The sequence below is a fragment of the Kluyveromyces lactis genome, assembly GCF_000002515.2.
Source record: "Kluyveromyces lactis strain NRRL Y-1140 chromosome B complete sequence".
Taxonomy (NCBI): domain Eukaryota; kingdom Fungi; phylum Ascomycota; class Saccharomycetes; order Saccharomycetales; family Saccharomycetaceae; genus Kluyveromyces; species Kluyveromyces lactis.
This window is the reverse complement of record NC_006038.1, coordinates 1,158,810-1,180,478: the sequence shown is the minus strand read 5'-3', so window position 1 is coordinate 1,180,478 and position 21,669 is coordinate 1,158,810. Positions and strand designations below refer to the sequence as shown.

Here is a 21,669-nt window from a genome sequence, read left to right as displayed (position 1 = left end):
CAGCTTAGTTATATCTTGCGGTATTGGGAGAAAAAGGGTTAGATAACGAATTTTGACTGAATAAAAGTTCATTGAACCCTATTAAGTTTTTAAAATATGAGTTCGCATCCGAAGGTTAAAAAGGCCATCGAACGGGCTACAGATCCCGGATTAAGGGTTGACAATTGGGGATACCTCATTGAAGTTTGTGATTTGGTAAAGGTTGATGCGGAAGACCGGGGTCAATATGCTATGAAGATAATTGAAGAACGGTTATTGAAACAAGATGCCAATATGATTCTTCGGACCTTGTCGTTGGTAGTTGCACTAGCTGAAAACTGTGGAAGCCGGTTACAGCAAGCAATTAGCAGTAAGCATTTTACTGGCATTTTATACAAAATAGTGGATGATTCTCAGGTTCATGTAGCGGTGAAGAGAGAGGTGTTGAAAGTCGTTCATCAGTTAGCAGATTCGTTCAAGAACGATCCTTCGTTGAAGTATATGCATGATCTAGAGAGCAAAATCAAGATATCACATCCGGAGTTGATCTCAGAGCCTCGAGTACCTAAGAAGAAAGAAATGAGTAAAGATAGAGAGGTTGAAGAGGAAAAAGAGCTCGCAGAGGCACTAAGATTGTCCTTACTTGAATTTGAAAAGACGGGTAGCAGGCAACAAGTACAACAGCCTCAACAGCAGCAGCAGCAGCAACAGCAGCAGCAACAGCAGCAACAACAGAAACTGTACCCTCAGAATGCCGAAGCTCAACAACAACAAGCGCCAACTGTTATACGTAAGGTAAGGGCAATGTACGATTTCAATTCTACAGAACAGGATGAATTATCTTTCAAGAAAGGGGATCTGATTTGTGTGGTTGAGCAGGTGTACAGGGATTGGTGGAGAGGAACGCTTGCTGGGAGCGTTGGAATCTTCCCGCTCAATTATGTAACTCCAGTTACAGAACCTTCTCAACAAGAATTGGCAGCAGAAAGAGCAAAGGACGAACAGGTTTTCGCTCAAAAGGACAATGTTGACAGGCTACAGAATAAGTTGAGAGAAGCTGGAAACGCAGATATCACGCAAGACCAAGAGATAAATGATTTGTACGGATCAGTTTCACCAATTCGCCCACAGATATCAAAGATGCTTGGTAAGTACGCTCAGAAGAAAGAAGATCTCGTATCATTACGTCAAATTTTGGCTAATGCTGAAATCACATACAACCAGTTGCTAAGTCGAGCATCTAATGCTTATGCTTATTCTGCGCCTCCGCCCGCGCCTATGACGGGACCTGCACCAACTCCAGGCCCACAAAGTCCAATGTCACCAACTGCTCAATACACAAGTCCTACAAATACACAAACGCAAATGAATGGCATACCAAATCCGCCATATTCATATCCATTACCTCAACAAACTCAACAAATTCAACAGTCTGAACAAACTCAGCAGCCCTTGAGTCAAATAAACTCACCTCAAAATTATGCGAGCTCAGTCGGTAACACCAATTATACTGGTACGAACCATATCCCACAGCCATTGGCACCATATCCTCAGTACACCGGTATGTCAATGCAGTCTATACCTCCGCAGCAACCTCAAATGCCTCAACATTATAACATGAGCTCTAACAGTAATGCTCAGTAGTGGATCTGTTCTGTTTCATGCTTAATCTGCACTTCTATATAAAAATACTATCCTATGATAAGCTTATTTCTTTGCACATACGTCAAGAGAGCATGTTTATTTAGTTGTAAGAGTATTTAAATCTCAATATATTGCCAAAACACATGGCCTTACGCGCCTTCCATGTCATTAATCAACTGCAGCTCTTCCCTAGTACAAGTCATGGATAGCCTAGGTTCCTTCAAATTTAAGGTCCCTTTTTCTTTCAAAAAATAAATGAGACGAATAACGATATCGTAAAGAACTCTTAAGTTAAAATTTACTACAGTTATAGGCAAAAATCTACCAGTGAAGAAGTGGATTTAGAGACAATTAACCTGTCATTTTAAGGTAAATTGTGGTGAACATCAATTCACACTGTGAAAATCATATTATGTCTGAATTTGAGAAGATTGTGAGAGATATTGTATTCGATTCCCCTCCAGAGGAAATCTCTTTGGTTTACGATAATCTACAAGTGTTAAGCGATGGTCAAAGCAAGCAACAGATTGCTTCAATTATCCAAGAATTCAATGAGAAGCACAGAGTGCCAGCTGCTAAGGGTGAAGAGAGATATCTTGTGTCTGAATACAATAAATCTGGAAGTAAATATTTCGATCCAGTAAACAAGGTTTTATTTGCCGTAGACCATATTACCCGCGAAGCTAGTGATATTGAGGAATATACCAGTGAAGATGCCACTCAGGTACAATCAGACCTTTACGATGAATTGTCTAAATACGTTTCAAACTTCTTCCCTGATACAGCTGTGTTCAACGTGTTTAAGATTCCAGAGAGCGACCAATATGCCATAATCGTTGTCAGTAACAAGAAAAGTTTAGGTGATTTCTGGACTGGTTACTGGTTATCAGAATATGTGTATGATGTCGATGGGGATACGATCTCTGGCGAAGTCTCCGTCGATGCTCATTACTTCGAAGACGGTAACGTTCGTTTCAAATCAACTGCTTCCTTGGAATCAGCACAGACGGATTCACCAATAGTAAGCATCAAGCAGTTTGAGAACGAGTTTGAAAAGAATCTCATCAATAAGTTCCAGTACATGAATGAAACACAGTTCAAGGGATTGAGAAGAAGATTACCCGTGACTAGAGCCAAGATCAACTGGGGACAAGGGATCGGTAATTACAGATTGGGAAGAGATGCTGCTCAAGGTGCATGAAAGGATGATGCTATGACATTACATTACCTGAATGTATACATATGTGTATATACAACGAATATCTTCTGCTTATTCAAACTTCTTCCTATAAAGAAGAGTACTTGCGGTCAGTAAGCAAAAGGTTCTTAAAATACCTTATATATCGTGTACAATATGAAGAAACACAATAATGATACACCCACCATACGCCATATATTATTACCGGCATTCATAGATCTCTGGAGCCTTGTAGATGAGTTCTTGACATTAAGGAAAAGTTGACCGAATGAGTTCTGTATATTGTCGATAAGGGAGCTGTCATTTGCGGCTTGATTTCCAATATCTTGGTTGATATTTCTGAATGTAGATAGTTTATTGGCCAATTCGTCTAACCTTTGATTATTCTAAAGAAAATGTTTGAGCGTTACGTTAGTAAATTTCGATCTTAAAGTGGCACTTGCATACCGTACAGTCGGTAAGGATACTGCGCCTGTAGGTTCAAGCCTATTCTGCCATCAAACGTCTTTTTGGTAGAACATACATCATTTTCCACCTGTGAGTACTTGGAATCCGACATGGTGAGAGTTCACTTTATGCAAGAGTGGCTCTATATCGCGTTCTAGTTGCTAAATGTGAACGTTTCGCTATAATATAAACTCTGAGGTGCACTTTGATCCTGCCTTTTAAGGTACAGACAGTGTTTCAATTCTATCGCTCATAATAATGGGAATTGAATCTTCAAAACACGTTAGAAATGATATTTCATTTCAGTCAGCGAAGCATAGCGAAAGGTACAAGAAAGCTACGGTGAATACAAATACTATACATGACGCTGTTAACGGTACAAAGCGAAAACCATAATTATCGAAATCAGAGTAGATCTTGGTGTTTGTTAGTTTTATAATTTTCATATGAAATCAACGTTAGGCAACTGTTTTCATCTCGTAAAGATAGTTATGGTTCGCTTTATCCTCCATACCTGAGAAATATGTGGTATATATAAGTATGATCACAATTGGAACATGACTAGGTGCAGAAGTACACGATAATTATCTCCTCACCTCTGCTGAGGTGAAAGAAAGAGAAGAATTAGTTATAATGAATGTGTTGTAATGAAAGGATTCTTTTCTATAATAGTCAGACCGAAAGTTATTCGCATACCACAAGACTCCCATAATGGAACTAGGCATGTCCCGAGATGACTTGCCCTCGATCGCAAATTATAAAACATCATTCAAAAGAAAAGAAGCGAACCCCAAAACCACGAAACATTATGATAAGAATTCTTCTCAAATCCATACTTCCTGCTGCTAAATCTCAATCATCACTAAAACTAGGTATAGTAATAGCAGTGGCTACTGCTCATGCTGTTACTATTATTATTAAAGTGACGAACAAGCTTCATACTTGAAACACAATCCTAATATTAACTGTCTAACAATACCACCGTTTAATCGTGTGAATACAAACAGCATACCTCATCTCATACGCTCTCTTTATATATAATTCAATCAGCATGCGGACATTGATAACAATTTTCGTGGGACTGCCCTTTTATACACCTGTACATCTCATTATATTTCAATAATGTCCTTTAAACACCCAACCATTACATATTTTGTTGCGCCTGTGTTAGGATGAAAATGAATTCGTCCTGTAATATAATACCTAAATTGGAATAGGTATGTATTTTAAACCCGTAGCCCACATACATTGTTACCCACGCAACTTTTTCATCAATAAGCACTCCAAGGTACTCTGCGTCCTGGATTCTGACAATAGCGAATTCCAGCTTCACCGGATAGACACGCACAGACACACAGGGCTGCGTTGGAAGTTTGAGTTTGGAACCAAGGTTTAACAAAATTGTTTGACTACTTTATCTGTTACACTATTTGAAGGTATACTATAATAACGGTTTAATACTTACTATTACGTTATATTAGATTAGGTTTGGTCTTGATTTACAGAACGGAAGAAGAACCAAGTGAAAGATGTCCACTGATTCTGTTGTTAAAGCTTCTAACTGGAGATTGGTCGAAGTTGGCCGTGTTGTTTTGGTTAAACAAGGCCAATCCGCCGGCAAGTTGGCCACTATTGTTGAAATCATTGACCAAAAGAGAGTATGTTTTACAGATTATAATGAAACGGAGATTCCCTGTACAGTACCATCTTTCCATTTGAAATAAGAACAGATATCGATCACACTGCGATCTGGTATTCTTATGCTTTATTTGGGAAAGTTGCATAGATGTATAGGATCGAACCGAAGAATAATATGAGGAAGAGGAAAGAATGATTCATGATAAACTGTTTCCCGAGTTAAAGAAAGTATACTTTGAGAAATGAATGAAAAACTATTGTACTGAACAGACATCGAGAGAGAGGTTTAGACTACGTTTGTTTTCCCTCCTTCTGGTAAGGTTAGGAATGTGTCGTTAATACTCGATGGCTCTCGTACTTGGTATGAACATGACAGTCCTTTTCCTAGTTATTTTTTTGTTTCTATCCATAAACTCGTATCGAACAATTTTTACTAACAAAATATCCATGACATTAACTTGTCTAATTTTAATTTCCTTCCAGGCTTTGATTGATGGTCCAACCACTGGTGTCCCAAGACAAGCTATCAACTTAGGTCAAGTCGTTTTGACTCCATTGACCTTTGCTGTTCCAAGAGGTGCTAAGTCTGCTACTGTTTCAAAGAAGTGGGCTGCTGCTGGTGTCTCTGAAAAATGGGCTACTTCTTCCTGGGCTAAGAAGATCGCTCAAAGAGAAAGACGTGCTGCTTTGTCTGACTTCGAAAGATTCCAAGTTTTGGTTTTGAAGAAGCAAAAGAGATACGCTGTTAAGAAGGCTGTTGCCAAGGCTTAAACTTTTTAAACTTTAATCGGTTTATTATGAAGCTTTGCCAATTCCTTTCATTAGCAACAATTACAAATTCAAAAATCTCTTTTCTTCATAGAAATAACATTTCTCACTCCTCATTTCCTTAAAGTCTTTTGAGGCGTATGACTATCCTCACTATACATACATATAATTTTAAAGTGAGGGTTTTCAACTCTTATCAGTATATATTATTATAACAATAATATAATGTACATCTAAATTACTCGTGTTTACACTGTTACATCATCGAGGTCCTTTGTTTCATTAACATGTCGGAAATTAACGGTAATCAGGATTTACTTGTATGTAAGGTTTCTAAACTGCTAACTGTTGCTTTTAGACCTATATTGTTTAGTTTCTTAATACGTTGAACGTTTCTTGATTCTCAAGGAAAAGAAACAAAAAAAAATCAGCATCGAAATAAAACAAAATAATTGATAAATAAATAAATACATAAACAAATAACAAACAGATGGAAAGGGTGAACCAGGGTACATCATCGTTGTCAGCCCTTTTATTGACATCAGAATAAAAGTTTTTGAGAAACTACGGAAAGCAGTTGTTATTTTATCTCTTAACTCACTACTTTATACCAAGAAAGCATTGGACAAAGACGCTTTTACAGTTTTTTTTTGTTGAGTTTTTTTTTAATATAGAGAAGTGGACGATATCGTTAATTGAAGCTTTCATTCCACTGAGTTACGAATCAGAGAGCGTACGATAGATTATATTCAACTATTGCCGTTGTTATAGTCGTGTTTTTTTATTTTTTGGTTATTGTTTTTTCCAATTAGCGTCACTGGTTTTTTAGTGTACTAATCGACGCATCTTTAAAACAATGGCAAATTGGTTCCAACGAACCTTTCTTGCTAATAGACCGGCTGGTTCTAGATTGGCTAATTTAGAAACGAGTTTTAATCCCAAATTAAGCATACGGAAACTAAAGAATTACCATGCTTCAGCCACAGATATATGTCATTATGGGTTTTTAGGGAGTATAATGTTTTTCTCATTTGTTGTAAATCCTGCACCATGGATATTCAAGATACTCTTCTATTCCCTTTTGCTGCTACTATTTGTGATTCCAGCCACAGGTCAATTTTTCTTTAATGCTCTACCTATTTTTGCATGGTTGTCATTATACTTCACATCGTCATCTTTTGACGCTTCCTACAGGCCTCCGATCACCGTTAAAGTTTTACCAGCAATCGAAACTATTCTTTATGGTGATAATTTGAGTGATATTCTCGCCACTTCAACAAACAAACCATTAGATATTGTCGCTTGGTTACCATATGGGATTTTCCATTTTGGTGCACCATTTGTTGTGGCTGCCATTTTATTCATTTGTGGGCCTCCAACCATCTTAAGAGGATATGCGTTTGCATTCGGATACATGAACTTGTTTGGGGTGATGACTCAAAACTTGTTTCCAGCTGCTCCACCATGGTATAAGATTTTGAATGGATTATCTCCAGCAAATTACAGTATGCATGGATCACCTGGTGGTTTAGGAAGAATCGACGAATATTTCGGAATTAATTTGTATACAAAAGGGTTTACGAATTCAGCAGTCATCTTCGGAGCGTTTCCATCATTGCATTCGGGTTGTGCCACAATGGAAGCCCTGTTTTTCTCATACGTTTTCCCTAAATTGACGCCGTTGTTCGTTTTCTACGTTTGCTGGTTATGGTGGTCAACCATGTATTTGACACATCACTACTTCGTAGATCTAATGGCAGGTTCTGTCTTATCATACGTTATTTTCCAATACACCAAATATTTCCATTTACCATTAACTGAAAAGGGTGTTTACTCGAGGTGGACGTATGCCGAAATTCCCAAATTCAACATTTGGCAAACGGATCCATTATACGGTGCCAGAAGCGATGTGGAAAATGTCCCATTATCGGTATTGGAAACCGATTTCGAATTAAATTCAATGGAAAATTCAAACAATTCAAACTCAAACTCGCCATCTATTTTCGATGAATCCTCGCCAAGATCGGTATCGCGTTCTTCTCTTACGTCTACTGACAATCTAGAACAGGATCTACCGTTGAGGACCTCGACTGCCAAACCAAACAAACAACGATTTGATTGATAGAAATACTACTAAGGAGCTATTCTGGGAAATTACATCACTATTATCCTTTTTTTCCTCTAATACATTTGGACTTGTCCTTCGCCGGATGTTACTGCTTGTTGATCTTGTTTTTTTTTTTCTCCTAACTTCGCACATATACGCTCGAATATACACAACACAGGCACAGTTTAGATTACTCTAAATCACTCATATAAATTATACTATAGATACGTATATACCTAATGCATCTTTTTCTCGTACAGTAACTCCTTTTTTTGGATTTCTTTGAAATGATATAGTTTTCTATTGAATGGTTAGATAAATGCTTTGTGTGGAAAGAATCTCAACACGATGTGTTTTATTTACAAGAAAGATCCTCTAACCCAGGGTCAGCGCAGATTATATAAGTGGGTAGATTAACGTTTAGTTTATTAGTGTACAGAGTATGTTTCGTTTAGTATGCATCCTTCCTCATAGTCTATAATGGACTTGTCTTTGGTTTACTCAAAGACGTAAGGTTACCAGTAGCTCTTTCAAACGACGTAGGAATATCTAGCTTCTTGTGAGTGCTTAATTTGATTATATTGGATCTGATAACTCGTGGATCCTTCTTCAACGTTCTCAAAATTTCACTTTGTACTGGTGCAGATGAATCAAACAACATCAAGAAATGGTACCCTTGGAAATGTTGCTCTTGATCCTTTTTTATAATCTTAGGCAACAGCTTATTACCCATAGGAACAATTTTCCTCACAACTCCTCTATTCTGAATAATCAACTTCCCAATAGTGGTAGCTAGCTCTTTAGCTTCAGCATTGGCTGCAAGTGGATTGCTAACACGCACGATACTCACCAGTTCGTATAACATAGTAATTTCAGAGCTCCTTCTAAAAAAATCAGATAGTAATCAATTCCCGGAAATTTTCGAACAAAATATTATCCTCGTCTAATATAGCTAAAGATGCAACACAGGGACCGTCTTCGTTACGGGAAATTTCAGTTTCTTTTCCTCTCTCTTCTGTTAAGTGTCGACGCTAAACAATTTTTCAAAAGTTTCAAATCCTCGATTTACTCTTTCCGATCGATAGCTTCACCAGTTCCGGGTAATACGTATTCCCTTTAAAATTAAATCCCACTTAATTTATATCTAATCCAATCTTTGACCCACTATGACCTCGCCAATGTAACCGACATATAAGAGAGTTATCTAGTCAATAAGCGGTTTTACTATATCGAAGTATCTAATAAATTGTAATACCCAGCTTTACACAAACTCTAGCGGTTTTTTATTCAAACATGAGTCTACTATCATGGGTTTTCGGATCGAGTATGACTCCTCAAGAACGAATGAGGAAGGTATGTTAATTTCTACCAAAAGCTTACTAGAATCAACACACTTTATTTACTTTATTTGCCAATGTGTTGTATCTATATGTTGATGAGTCCTCCTTTCTAATTTTGGCACTTTCTCCAGTTTAAATGGAATTGTTTCACTAACATTTTTCAATACAATACTCATGGGTTTGTTCATTTGATATCTTATCCATGCTTGTACATCAACTTGTAACGATAGAACCAAAGGGCATTAGAGCGGGCACAAAGAGAACTTGAAAGAGAGAAGAAGAAGCTAGAAGCTCAGGAAAAAAAATTGATTCAAGAGATTAAGAAGTCTGCTAAGAATGGTCAAGTCAATGCAGCTAAAATCCAAGCCAAGGATTTGGTTAGAACCAGGAAATATACCGAAAAATTCGGTAATATGAAAACACAACTACAAGCAATTTCACTAAGAGTTCAAGCTGTCAGGAGTAGTGATCAAATGGCTGTTTCTATGAGGGAAGCTACCGGCCTATTGGCTGGTATGAATAGATCAATGAATTTACCACAGTTGCAAAGGATATCGATGGAGTTCGAAAAGCAGAGTGATTTAATGGAGCAAAGGCAAGAATTTATGGATGAATCTATTGATGATGTCATGGGTGATGAATTAGATGAGGATGACGAAGCGGACGAGATTGTGAATAGAGTCTTGGATGAAATTGGAGTAGATCTAAATTCAAAGTTACAAACTGCTCCACAGGATCTGGTAAAGAACGAACAGGCTGCAGCTGAACCTGCAAGAGCGGTTGCTGAGGCGATAGGATCTTCGGGTGACGGTCCAGGACCCGTCACTGGGTCTACTACGGATGATGAACTACAAGCCAGACTTAACAGTCTAAAACGCTGATGATACCTATGGTAAACATTAAACAAATTGTAAAATAATAAATTATATTCTTTTCACAGCTGTCATTAATCCAGGGTGTGCATAGTTTCGTACTCTAGAAACAACCTTTTTAATTAATATTTACTAAATTAGCTTTTCCTTGACTAGATATTCATAGATTTTAAGAGCACATTCTTCAACTGACTGTTGATCAGTTCTAAGATGTAATTCTGGTGAGAGCGGAGTCTCGTAAGGAGCGGAGATACCAGTGAATTCTTTGATAATGCCTTCCCTAGCCTTTTTGTATAAACCTTTAGGATCTCTTTGTTCTGCAACTTCTAATGGAACATCGACAAATACTTCAATGAACTTTAAAGCACCTTCTTTATGCAACTCTCTGGCTTTGTCACGGTCAATTCTGTATGGAGAAATGAATGAAGTAATGGCAATTGAACAACTGTCAGCGAATAACTTAGAAACTTCTGAAATTCTACGGATATTCTCGTTTCTATCTTGTTCAGAGAAACCCAGATCCTTATTTAGTCCAAATCTTATATTGTCACCATCCAATCTGTAAGCTGATAGACCTTTGTTCAACAGTAATTGTTCCAAAGCGCAAGCAATGGTGCTTTTACCTGAAGCACTTAGGCCGGTTAACCAAATAGTGCATCCTGATTGCTTTCTCAATTCCTTACGTTCATCGTAAGTCAAATTTTGATGCCAAGTGATGTTGGTAGCCATTTTAGATGTCACTGCCCTTAGATCCGCACTATTTTAGCTAAATTATAACCATCTCAATCAAAAAATGAACCTGCCATGTTTCGAGAATTATCGAACTATTCGCTATTTATACTGCTTACCAATTGATTGGAAAGATTCTCATTGATACGTCGACTGTTGCTTCATACACCAGGTAATTGGTCTTAGCCTGACGTTTCTGTGAAAGCCATTGGAGCCACGTACAAACCACAGTCATTGCGCACGTGATATGGTAATCTTCAGTTTATGTATTCGAGAAACCATTATTTTCCGATTTTTAACATTTATACGGGTAATAGCTTGTATTTTAGACTGTTAATGGCAGAAAGCAGGTAATAGATTGCTCAGTGTAAAAGCTGCGTCAGTTTATGCAAGCCAAGGTATTTCGGCATAGTAACTTACTTGGATTCTATCTTGGCCTCGGAATAAATTTATCTGCATCATTCCTGCATGTGCTTCCCCCTCGTGAAATGTGTCACGCACCGAGAAAACTCTTCAAGTGCTGCGCTGTTCATGCTAAATCCTTTGAGACTTCTGTTGCTATAAAGACACACCACGAATTAAGTGTAGAGCCTTGGCTATTTACTCCTACTTCAAAGTTATATTCATTACACTATAAACCCCAATAATTTACGTTATCAGTCCAACCGTAAGTACAATATACAATTCGTCAAAACATATTTTAATTTTCGGAAACAAACTTTGTAATATTAAATTATTAAAACTGAAAGAATAAATTATAAAATATTATATATGTTAATTAAAAGCTAAAATTAAATTAAATAAAAAATATTTTAATTGAAATTTTTTTGATTTCTTTCAAATAAAATTACAAAAATATTATTTTGGTAAAAAGTATATTTTTAATATCACGTGATTGATTTCAAAGAATATAGTTTGGCAACAACATAATATTTCTATAGACTTATAACGACTCGCATTGAGAGGGCATTATAAACTGTTACACACTTTGTACTTTCTTTGAGCTGCTCTACTCAAATTCCAGCCATCAAAAACTCTTACTACTACAAAATATTATTGTTTTAGAGCGTAGTTCATTGAATTATCTTTTATTTTATTTTATTTTTTCATTTTTTTATTTTTTTATTTTTTATTCTTTTTGAATTTTATTTTAATTTTATTTTAATTATTAAATGTTTTTCATCGAAACGCAGGTAAAAATAAGTCGCTTCCTTCAAATTCCAAGTCTTTAGAATACAAACACTTCGAACCGGTCGCTCATTAATATCTACGACAACGATTAATATAAATATTCAACAGTTTATGATTAGAGTTTCGTTAGTTTCTCAATTGTACACAAGAGAAACCCTTAATCACAGAACCCTTCCGTCCGAGCAGCTTGTACTTGTTTGTTTTATTTAGTTAAATCAGTATTATCACATTGAATAGCCAAAGTGAATATTCATGTATAAACGTGTAAAAAAAGTGAGAACATTTATCATAAATTGGAATAGTTCACTGTCGATAAAATTCAATATTAGAGATCATAACAGCATCCTGCAATCTATTAGTTAAGAGGCTTATCATCTATTTCCTGGTTGAAAATGTTTAAAGATTTGATGAGTCTTCGTAATTTTCATTCAAATAACTGTGAATCACTGTGAATCAAGACAATATACATTGAGCGTTAGCATGGCCAATATTTGTCACCAAAAAATTACTAGCTTTAGGAAAATAGGATTTGAAAATGTTACATGCCAATACAGAATAATAGCTAAGTTAATAGAACGAAACATACATTTAATTCGGAAGCAAGATAACGATGACAAAAAAAAAATTAATAATTCTGATATTCTTTATCAATGATATATATCACTATTTATTTCACTAATCTATAGGCAGAGCAGCCAGAGAAAAAAAAAAGAGGAAATGAAATGGAGGGAAAAACAGTTTCAATTTATAAATACAAGCACTTAATATTCAAACGGATGAAACAATCTCACTAGCATGAGTTAGAATATTGACCATCTTTTGACATTCTTTCCTTCTTTGGGTAGTCAAATCACTTTCCTTCGTTAGCTCGTCAAGATTTTCGCTGCTGTATAATTTCTCAAGTAGAATCTTTTGAATGTCATTTTTACTCTTAACGATTAATTTTAGCATAACAGCCTTTGGAATGAAGTCTGCCACGGATCTCTTGACGATGCTGAAATAGCTGTCGATAAGTAATTTAATAACTTCCGTTTCAAGTTTTTCCCTTTCAGTCATTTGACCAGTGGCTTCTAAAACATTTGGTGGATTTTCCAAAACAGAAGCTCTAGTCTTACTCTTCGATGAGAAGAAACCACCAAAGAAACCAGATGGTCTAGTTTCTTCGGCTTTTACAGGTTGAGCAGCAATCGGTTTACCGGTCTTTGGATCCACTTGGCGTGGATGTAGTCTTTCTTCAACCATAGCCATTGCTTGAGAGCCCTTTAATAGGTCTGGATGAGCTGTATTGATATAAGTTTGTTCAGATTTTATGATGTCGACGACAAAGTCATTAGTTGGAATGACCGCCTCTTTCAGGAATTGAACGAAGTTATTCGAGATAGCATCTCTTAGGCTTGGGTATCTGCTGTATTTTGGTTGGTTGATAATCTGCTTTAGTATACGGACCAATTCATCGAAAACTAAGTTGACCAAACGTAAAGAAGGTTGTTCGAACCTACTAATTTGCTTCTTCACCAAGACTTCAAATGCTTCGGTACCCACAAACAAAGAAGGCGCTGAACCAGAACAATTGTACATAATAGTTCTGATATCGGAGTCCTTAATTTGATCGAATGGATCCAAGGCGTAAACACCATTCTTGAAGATTTCATGGAACACAAACGAGACTCTAGCACCACCTGATAGTTCTTTACTTGTAAGCTCCCTTGCTTCACCATCCAATATACCTGTGTATTCCTTTGAGAAGTCTGTGATCATGCTTAGCACGATGGAACTGGAAGATGATAGGGATTCTGGACCCAAACTTAACAATTCAGTTTGATATTTCTTCAAAGTGACCTCAATCTTATGTTTAATATCTGGCAACGTTTGTCTGATGTGATGCAATAGAATAGAATTTAACTTCTTAGTTAAATATGGGGTACCACAGTACAGTGCTCTTGCACTGTACGATGGATGGTTCTCAAAGAAACGTTTTTCGTCCTCTAACGCAGATCTAATTGTTTTATTCTTTTCGATATCTTTTTGACCTCTATTGATTACTGGGATATAACCAAATTTCAATGGGATAACTCTTCCGGCCAAAATATCGATGACATCTGTACCTTCATCCATCAAATCGACTTTAGTTAACACACCGATGGTTCTTGATCCATCGGGATCGACTTCCCTGGCCAATTTCAAACCATCACTGTTAGCCAAATCAGCATTAGCTGGGTTCACTGCCAAGATAATAGCGTTAGGTTTCTTGATGTAAGTCAAGATCATATCCTTGATTTGTCTTTCGATATCAGCTGGTTGATCACCAACAGGGACCTTGGTCAAACCGGGCAAATCGACCAAGGTTAAAGTTAGCACATGTGGCGAATATACTCTTAAAGTGATTGGAACCGCAGAAATCCCTGCATTCTTCCCGGTACTCTTATCGGTCTCCAAAACGATCTCTTTTCTAATTTCGTTAAAGTTGAAAAGCTTTTTACCGGGCAAATGACCAAACTCACCCCATTCTTCTGCATTGTCTTCATTTTGACCACCATTGGCTGCACTGTTATCCAAATCTAACAGCTCTTCTGTAGCATGCTTAGTCTCCTTCTTGACCCTACGGTTGATCAATTGTAAGATCAATGGTCTTCTGGTAACAATACCGGTACCACGAGGCAAGAAATCTCTACCGACAATGTTTTCCAACACAGAAGATTTACCAGAACTTTGAGAACCAACAACGGTAATTTGTGGTAAATCAATCGGAGTCTGAGAACCGCCGCCTAATGGAGCCAAAGCATCCTGTAACTTATTGATCGTAGCAATCAAACGTTCATCCATGTTGCCAGTTTATTTACTCACAGTATTGGGCTTGATCTCAATTACAATTACAAATTGAGAATTCAAAATATATCTCTGACCTAACCGATTAACTTTGGATGTAGTAAAGGTATATATAAAAATAAATCTCTCTAGATATTTGGAATATCTCTCTCGAGTTGACTAGAATTGATTTTGATTTGATGTTTTTCTTGTTTTTCCCCTTTTTCGCCACCAAAAGTTAGAAAAAACCAAGTATTACCCGGAAATGGTTAGATCTGCCAATCTAACTGGATCCAGATCGTATCCAATAGATAGCACAGTCAGTGAGCCTATTTAGCCAGTAGCCTCTTATTCAAATTAACGGGGAGAAGAGTTTCCAAACGAACTACAAGGGCCCATATAAAGGCCGACTTTCACTGTCAATGGGATAGTTTTCTTGTTTTTTTCGGATGCCGTTACAGATCTACACACGAAATACAAAGGTTTTGTAATCATCAAATATCTTGATTCTTCCATATCTGGATTTTCGTTTATATATATGCATATACTTCCAATTGAATTATTGTTGGATAAGATTTACAGGAAATTGAACATACAATTTGCAAATTCAAGCTCGCTCATTCTTATGATTGGGGTCTTTCACGTAATTATTGATTTTTCCTGGGTCTTGAAATCGATTTTGAATTTTTCTGGCTTTAAAAATTTAGTACAAAATGAAATAATATAACAAAGTGTGAACTTTTGAACTTACTATACCTTTTATTTGGTTTGAGTGTGTGAACAGGAGAAGCTAAAGTTAAAACCAACACTACATATCCCTTTGGTCCAAACTTGCCAGTACCTTCAAATTGAACTTCTTAATTCTTTCATTCGCTGGACACTCCTGAGACAGAATTGGTAAAGGAAAGAAATAAAGGGAAACGGAATTCTCAGACAATACAATATTAACTGGCTGATTTTTTTGTCTACACACATATACACACAGTCTCTCTCTATCTGAATATAACTGGATAGTTTGTGCTAGTTACGTTTTTAGTTCAAATTAGTGACGAGCACATCTTTTGATATTGGTCACCTGTTACCAACAACAACAACAACAAAAGAAGTTAGTGTCAGACTCACAAATACTGAAAAAAGCCTTTGCATTGGAACTTTGGTGTATTAACTCTCGGAGATTATACACATCCGACACTTATTTGATTATCCTCATCACGAATTAACTTGTGAGGAGTACTTTTGACGGTTCTTTCTGATCTAGGAAGACGTAGCAAGTCAAAACTCATTCAGGTTGTCGACTTCAGTACAAGACGCACAGGTTTTCAAGGACACTTACGATAATTCAAGGACGGTGATTGGCGACCAGTTGAATTCAATAAGCTCGGATCTTGCAGGGCTCAAGGTTTCCGGTTGTGATATCACTTCTGAGGTAGTACTAGGTGCAGTAGGGCTAATAGAAGAAGAAGAGGAAGGGGGAAAAAGTTCAGAATCTGATAGTGTAGGATCATCTCCCTCCAGACAAAGAAACCGGCATTTAAATCTCAATACAAGCCGAAACACATATCAGCATCATTTGCAACATCACCACCATTATAATCAAAGACAGCAGCATCAGCAACAATATTTCAATCAGCCAGGGCTACATTACGTTTATTATTCACCGGCTAACTCACCAACATCGTCTCCAATCTCAAAGAAGTTTCAGAACTACATTCCAAGAAGACAATCCGCGGACAGCCTTTTAAATACCGGGGGAAGTGATTATCTGGATAGAGCAAGGAATAGAAATATACCAGATTACAGAAACAAATATTATCCCAATACAATGTCCCAGAAAAAGATCTTTGGTGTAACGGGCCCGATTTCCACGGAGGGTCCCACTGCTGCCGAAAACGCATTAAACGATTCATTAATTCAACAGCTTAAGAAAGAAGGCTCTTTCGAAACGGAGGAAGAAACTGGGAAGAGAGTGGCAGTATTAGAAATCTTCCAAAAATTGACACAAGAGTTTGTATATCAGGTTTCAAAGAAGAAAAACATGTCCGATGGTATGGCTCGTGATGCTGGTGGTAAAGTATTTACCTTTGGTTCTTATAGATTAGGGGTCCATGGTCCAGGTTCCGATATTGATACGTTGATTGTGGTACCTAAACATGTATCCAGAGAAGATTTCTTTACCGTATTCGATGCTCTGTTGAGGGAAAGACCAGAACTTGAAGAAATTGCGTCAGTTCCAGATGCTTTCGTCCCAATTATCAAGATCAAATTCAATGGAATCTCCATCGATTTAATCTTTGCTAAACTAGATTTACCCCAGGTTCCAATAAGTTTAACTTTAAGTGATAAGAATTTGTTAAGGAACGTTGATGAAAAGGATCTAAGAGCGTTGAACGGTACCAGAGTCACCGATGAAATTTTAGAATTAGTGCCTAATAAAACATCTTTCAAGATTGCATTAAGAGCTATTAAGATATGGGCAAAGAGAAGAGCAGTATATGCAAACGTCTTTGGGTTCCCCGGTGGTGTCGCATGGGCGATGTTTGTGGTAAGAATCTGCCAATTGTACCCTAATGCATGCAGTGCGGTAATAATATCAAAATTCTTTCAGATTTTATCACGTTGGAAATGGCCACAACCTGTCCTATTGAAGCCAATCGAAGATGGTCCTTTACAGGTCCGCGTGTGGAACCCCAAAATATATGCACAGGATAGATCCCACAAGATGCCTGTGATTACACCAGCGTACCCTTCAATGTGTGCTACCCACAACATCAGTGAGTCAACTAAGAAAGTGATCTTATCTGAATTACAAAGAGGTGTAGAGGTCACACAAAAGATTTTCTCTAATGAACTATCATGGGAAGATTTGTTCAAGAAACACGATTTCTTCTTCAAGTATAAATTCTACCTAACGGTTATGGTCTCAACAAAGGGTTCCGACGAACAACACTTGAAATGGAGTGGATTCGTTGAAAGTAAGCTCAGATTGTTGGTCCAAAAACTAGAAGTTTTACCAGGAATCAATCTGGCGCATCCATTTATTGAACCATACGAGTCCAGCTATATATACAATAATGAGGATGAATATAAAGAGATCATGAACAACTACGGTACACATAAGACAGAAGGTGTATTGAAAAAGTTTACAAAAATAACTGATGCAAACAAAGACGATGAAGCCTCCAAAAACTCTAATCAAGTTCACATAGCCACGATGTTTATTGGACTTGACATCAACACAGAAGAGAGTAAAAAAATTGATATACACATTCCATGTCAAGAATTTTTCAATTTGTGTCGCTCATTACCCGACTATGAGGACCCTGAAACGTATTCTTTAATCATCAAGTATGTGAAAGTGCATGACTTACCGGATGAAGTCTACCAAGAGGGGGAAACACGTCCTGTGAAATCCAGCAAGAAGAGGAAACCGGAGAAAAGTGGTGAAAAGAGTAAAAGACCTAAATCCGATCCGTCCAATGGCAAGTCTACTACTACTACCAGTGGCAACACCAATTCTTCTTCCCCAGTAAATGACGCTAATTCCACTCCATCATCAAATGTCCCAGCAAACAGTAATACCAATGCTATCACCGAAGACCCAATGACTGCGACAACATAGAAAGTCTTACGATCCGTTCATACTACCTCTTCAGGGTTCGCATAATGCATCATGGCCAAGGCAACGTGAGTCTCCCCTCAAGCCTTAGCCCCAGTCATTAACAAAAGTTTCTCTACATTGAACGCGACACATAAACTCAACTTTCCCACTAGATAAACTAAGTAAAAAAAAAAAAACGTCTCATATCACAGAAAAGAACAGATCATTACTATAATAGTGAAGCTGTCCGCCACATACCCCATTGTTTTGCATAAACCTACCATCTCTAATCTGAATATTTTTGTTCTATCATCAAATATGTTTAACTGGTACTTATTTTTAGTCAGCTATGTGCCTTATCTTGATACATAATTGACAGATGCGGACAAAAAGAGTCAAAGGAAAACCACAAGAGATAGAAGGTTAGCCAGTTAGACACTGATAAAATCCGAGAAAACAAGACGTTACCGATACCCGAACAGTATCATCTGGTTCAGCCGCTGTTGATTCAACAGGCAAGTTCCTATTTCAAGTTTAACTTACAAATACACCCATAGTGATGAAAGAAAGCCACACTTTTCAGTAAAAGAAAGAAGCAACGTGACAGAAAGAGATCGAGTAATGGGAGTGAAGGAAAAGAAACAAGAAGTTGAAATTTGAAGGTAACTTAGGTAACAAGTGTCTTGTGAAGGGTTTTTATCTGTCAAAGAGGTTCAAGAAGCCATTTAAGGGCCATTTTCGAAAGGCTACTTTCTTTCATTTCGCCCAGCACTTGGATTTTGCTTTCTTTTGACGCAATTATTTCGTTTTTCCTCTTTGTACCCTTGTTTCTTTGTATTAATTATTGTGCCATCGAGCTAATTCGGTTTTGGGCTACAGAAGGGCTCTATTTGAATGGCACTTCTCAGTTATAAGCCTTGTTTCGTTCTTTCTTGTTTTTGGTTCTCTTGATGAGAGGAAGCTGTGGCATGCTACTACTTGATATAATTAGTTTTAGCACATTAAAGACTTTACTTAGTAGTTTGGTTTTTACAATGAGCTTGTAGAAGACATAAACTGTGTAAAACTATGAATATTCAAATTCACACTGTGGTTACTAATAGCTTTTGATCCCAAGGTTGTGTGTGGTTTTTTGATTATGTATCGATATCTGTCATTTGGACAACGCCAGTTGGCCACTTCATTGTATAAATACGATACCAATAGTTGATATCTAGATTTTTTTCTTTTCTTGGCTTTCGTTATTCTCAAATCGGTTAACCTTTGTGTATCGCATACGACATAAAGCACATATCTCATCGCACAGCTGAAACGAGACGAACATTCAAGATGTCGGGTAGTCGATCATTTCTCTCGCAGTTGAACGTGTTCAATAAGGATAACTACGAGATATCTACTGATTCTAAAACGCTTGATACAGACGCCAATCCTACTGGTACTAGCGATGACAATAGATCTGTTGAAACAGGTGAACATTTCGATGTCGAATTGGATAAGGGATCTAAGAAACTTGGGCTCATCTCATGTATTGGTCTAATCTGTAATCGGATGTTAGGTACCGGTATCTTTGCCGTATCTTCCACCATTTATACTTTGAGTGGTTCCGTTGGTTTAGCGTTGATCATGTGGGCAGTGGGTGCCATTATTGCATTAGCTGGTCTTTATGTGTATATGGAATTCGGAACTGCCATCCCAAGAAACGGTGGTGAAAAGAACTATTTAGAACGTATTTTCCCTGCACCTAAGTTCTTTGTCACTTGCATGTACGGTGCGTACGTTTTCTTCCTCGGTTGGGCTGCCGGTAACTCAGTGAATACTGCAGTCATGTTTTTAACAGCAGCTAACGCTGATATCACAGAATGGAACCAAAGAGGTATCGGTGTGGCAGTTGTTGGTTTCGCTTTCCTCATCAACTCTGTCAATGTCAAAGTGGGTCTATACATTCAGAATATTTTGGGTATCTTCAAGATCGGTGTCGTGTTGTTCATCGCCGTTACCGGTTGGGTTGCTCTTGGTGGTGGGTTGAAAGACGGTTATAAGACAGACAATTTCCACAATGCATTCGAGGGTACCGGAAATGCTACCGCTTACGGTATTGTGAACGCGCTATACAACGTCATTTGGTCATTTGTTGGTTACTCTAACGTCAACTATGCTCTTGGTGAAGTGAAAAATCCGGTTAGAACGTTGAAGATTGCTGGTCCAACCTCATTGATATTCTTGGCCATCGTATACATCTTTGTGAACATTGCTTATTTTGCAGTGGTCCCTAAAGAAGTGTTCAGAACCTCTAAATTGATTTTAGTTGCTGATTTCTTCGAACTTGCTTTCAAAAGTGATAGTGCAAAGAAGGCTGCTTCTGTTCTTGTTGGGTTAAGTGCCTTGGGTAACGTCATGTCGGTAATTTTCTCCCAAGGTAGAATCATCCAACAATTGGGCCGTGAAGGTGTCTTACCCTTCTCTAACTTCTTTGCCACTTCAAAACCATTTGATTCTCCATGTGTTGGTCTTTTCCAGCATTTTATCGTCTGTACCGTTACCATCATTGCTCCTCCAGCTGGTGACGCTTATAATTTCGTTTTGAACTTGATTTCGTACCCAATGAACATCGTCAATTTCTTCATCAGTGCAGGTTTACTATGGATCCACTGGGAGCGCAAAAAGGGAAGAACCATGTGGGATCCACCAATCAAGGCTGGTATTCCAGTCATTGCCTTTTTCATGTTGGCTAATCTGTATCTTATCGTCGCTCCATACATCCCACCATCTAACGGTGAATCTGTTTACCAATCGCTACCATACTGGATTCACTGTGTGGTCGCTTGGGGTATCTTTGCCGTTGGCGGTATATACTGGGTCGTATGGGCCGTTGTTTTACCAAAGATCGGTAAATATGAATTGGTACACGAAGAAGTTCTTGGTGAGGACGGTTTCTGGAGACAAAAGATCGCAAAGAGAAAGATTAATGAAGCTAATGCCGAACAGATATCTTTTGAACTAGAAAAGGTCAGCAACTCAACTGGTTTCGAGAAAATTCCAGATCAACATACTGTAACCATTGCTTAGAAAGAGCATTAAGGTCCAATAGATTCTTTCCTAAAAGCTCTGAAACTTTTCTACAAACAAACATATTATTATGCATCATTTCTTGTAACAATCCATTTCAAACTACTCCAAGTCAAGCAGAAGCATTAGTCAATTTTATACGTCATCAACTTTCATATTTAAGTATAGTCATTAATTTATTCGATTTTATGAATTATCTTCAAAACGATGTAACCACGCTCATTATATCATATAGTGTCGGAAATATTAATGCAATGGAATACGTAAAAAACAACTATAGTAGTAAC

At 37.5% G+C, this 21,669-nt stretch overlaps 11 protein-coding genes across 11 annotated transcripts, besides 1 other annotated feature; 7 read left to right on the top strand and 4 right to left on the bottom strand.

Moving 5' to 3' along the window:
* Nucleotides 1-96: 96 nt before the first annotated feature.
* HSE1 (ESCRT-0 subunit protein HSE1) lies at nucleotides 97-1,623 on the top strand (the record flags this gene model as incomplete). The annotated part of the gene is made up of 1 exon (XM_452131.1): nucleotides 97-1,623. One exon carries the CDS (start codon nucleotides 97-99, stop codon nucleotides 1,621-1,623), a length of 1,527 nt encoding a protein of 508 aa, XP_452131.1.
* A 412-nt stretch (nucleotides 1,624-2,035) lies between these two features.
* Nucleotides 2,036-2,824, top strand: CAP1 (Cap1p; the record flags this gene model as incomplete). The annotated part of the gene is made up of 1 exon (XM_452130.1): nucleotides 2,036-2,824. One exon carries the CDS (start codon nucleotides 2,036-2,038, stop codon nucleotides 2,822-2,824), a length of 789 nt encoding a protein of 262 aa, XP_452130.1.
* A 125-nt stretch (nucleotides 2,825-2,949) lies between these two features.
* Nucleotides 2,950-3,380, bottom strand: SFT1 (Sft1p; the record flags this gene model as incomplete). Its single annotated transcript, XM_452129.1, has 2 exons — nucleotides 2,950-3,207; nucleotides 3,345-3,380. The coding sequence occupies 2 exons, from the start codon at nucleotides 3,378-3,380 to the stop codon at nucleotides 2,950-2,952; spliced, it is 294 nt and encodes a 97-aa protein (XP_452129.1).
* Nucleotides 3,381-4,797: 1,417 nt separating this feature from the next.
* Nucleotides 4,798-5,677, top strand: RPL14A (60S ribosomal protein eL14; the record flags this gene model as incomplete). The annotated part of the gene is made up of 2 exons (XM_452128.1): nucleotides 4,798-4,926; nucleotides 5,390-5,677. The coding sequence occupies 2 exons, from the start codon at nucleotides 4,798-4,800 to the stop codon at nucleotides 5,675-5,677; spliced, it is 417 nt and encodes a 138-aa protein (XP_452128.1).
* An 853-nt stretch (nucleotides 5,678-6,530) lies between these two features.
* Nucleotides 6,531-7,796, top strand: AUR1 (inositol phosphorylceramide synthase; the record flags this gene model as incomplete). Its single annotated transcript, XM_452127.1, has 1 exon — nucleotides 6,531-7,796. The coding sequence occupies one exon, from the start codon at nucleotides 6,531-6,533 to the stop codon at nucleotides 7,794-7,796; it is 1,266 nt and encodes a 421-aa protein (XP_452127.1).
* Nucleotides 7,797-8,256: 460 nt separating this feature from the next.
* On the bottom strand, nucleotides 8,257-8,646 carry MRP17 (mitochondrial 37S ribosomal protein bS6m; the record flags this gene model as incomplete). Its single annotated transcript, XM_452126.1, has 1 exon — nucleotides 8,257-8,646. One exon carries the CDS (start codon nucleotides 8,644-8,646, stop codon nucleotides 8,257-8,259), a length of 390 nt encoding a protein of 129 aa, XP_452126.1.
* A 428-nt stretch (nucleotides 8,647-9,074) lies between these two features.
* Nucleotides 9,075-10,002, top strand: DID4 (ESCRT-III subunit protein DID4; the record flags this gene model as incomplete). The annotated part of the gene is made up of 2 exons (XM_452125.1): nucleotides 9,075-9,134; nucleotides 9,352-10,002. 2 exons carry the CDS (start codon nucleotides 9,075-9,077, stop codon nucleotides 10,000-10,002), a joined length of 711 nt encoding a protein of 236 aa, XP_452125.1.
* A 123-nt stretch (nucleotides 10,003-10,125) lies between these two features.
* MET14 (adenylyl-sulfate kinase) lies at nucleotides 10,126-10,722 on the bottom strand (the record flags this gene model as incomplete). Its single annotated transcript, XM_452124.1, has 1 exon — nucleotides 10,126-10,722. One exon carries the CDS (start codon nucleotides 10,720-10,722, stop codon nucleotides 10,126-10,128), a length of 597 nt encoding a protein of 198 aa, XP_452124.1.
* Nucleotides 10,723-11,420: 698 nt separating this feature from the next.
* Nucleotides 11,421-11,618: a sequence feature (Centromere Klla0B).
* A 1,063-nt stretch (nucleotides 11,619-12,681) lies between these two features.
* VPS1 (dynamin-like GTPase VPS1) lies at nucleotides 12,682-14,736 on the bottom strand (the record flags this gene model as incomplete). The annotated part of the gene is made up of 1 exon (XM_452123.1): nucleotides 12,682-14,736. The coding sequence occupies one exon, from the start codon at nucleotides 14,734-14,736 to the stop codon at nucleotides 12,682-12,684; it is 2,055 nt and encodes a 684-aa protein (XP_452123.1).
* Nucleotides 14,737-16,540: 1,804 nt separating this feature from the next.
* PAP1 (polynucleotide adenylyltransferase PAP1) lies at nucleotides 16,541-18,337 on the top strand (the record flags this gene model as incomplete). Its single annotated transcript, XM_452122.1, has 1 exon — nucleotides 16,541-18,337. One exon carries the CDS (start codon nucleotides 16,541-16,543, stop codon nucleotides 18,335-18,337), a length of 1,797 nt encoding a protein of 598 aa, XP_452122.1.
* A 1,308-nt stretch (nucleotides 18,338-19,645) lies between these two features.
* Nucleotides 19,646-21,382, top strand: MUP1 (Mup1p; the record flags this gene model as incomplete). Its single annotated transcript, XM_452121.1, has 1 exon — nucleotides 19,646-21,382. One exon carries the CDS (start codon nucleotides 19,646-19,648, stop codon nucleotides 21,380-21,382), a length of 1,737 nt encoding a protein of 578 aa, XP_452121.1.
* Between the last annotated feature and the right edge of the window lie 287 nt (nucleotides 21,383-21,669).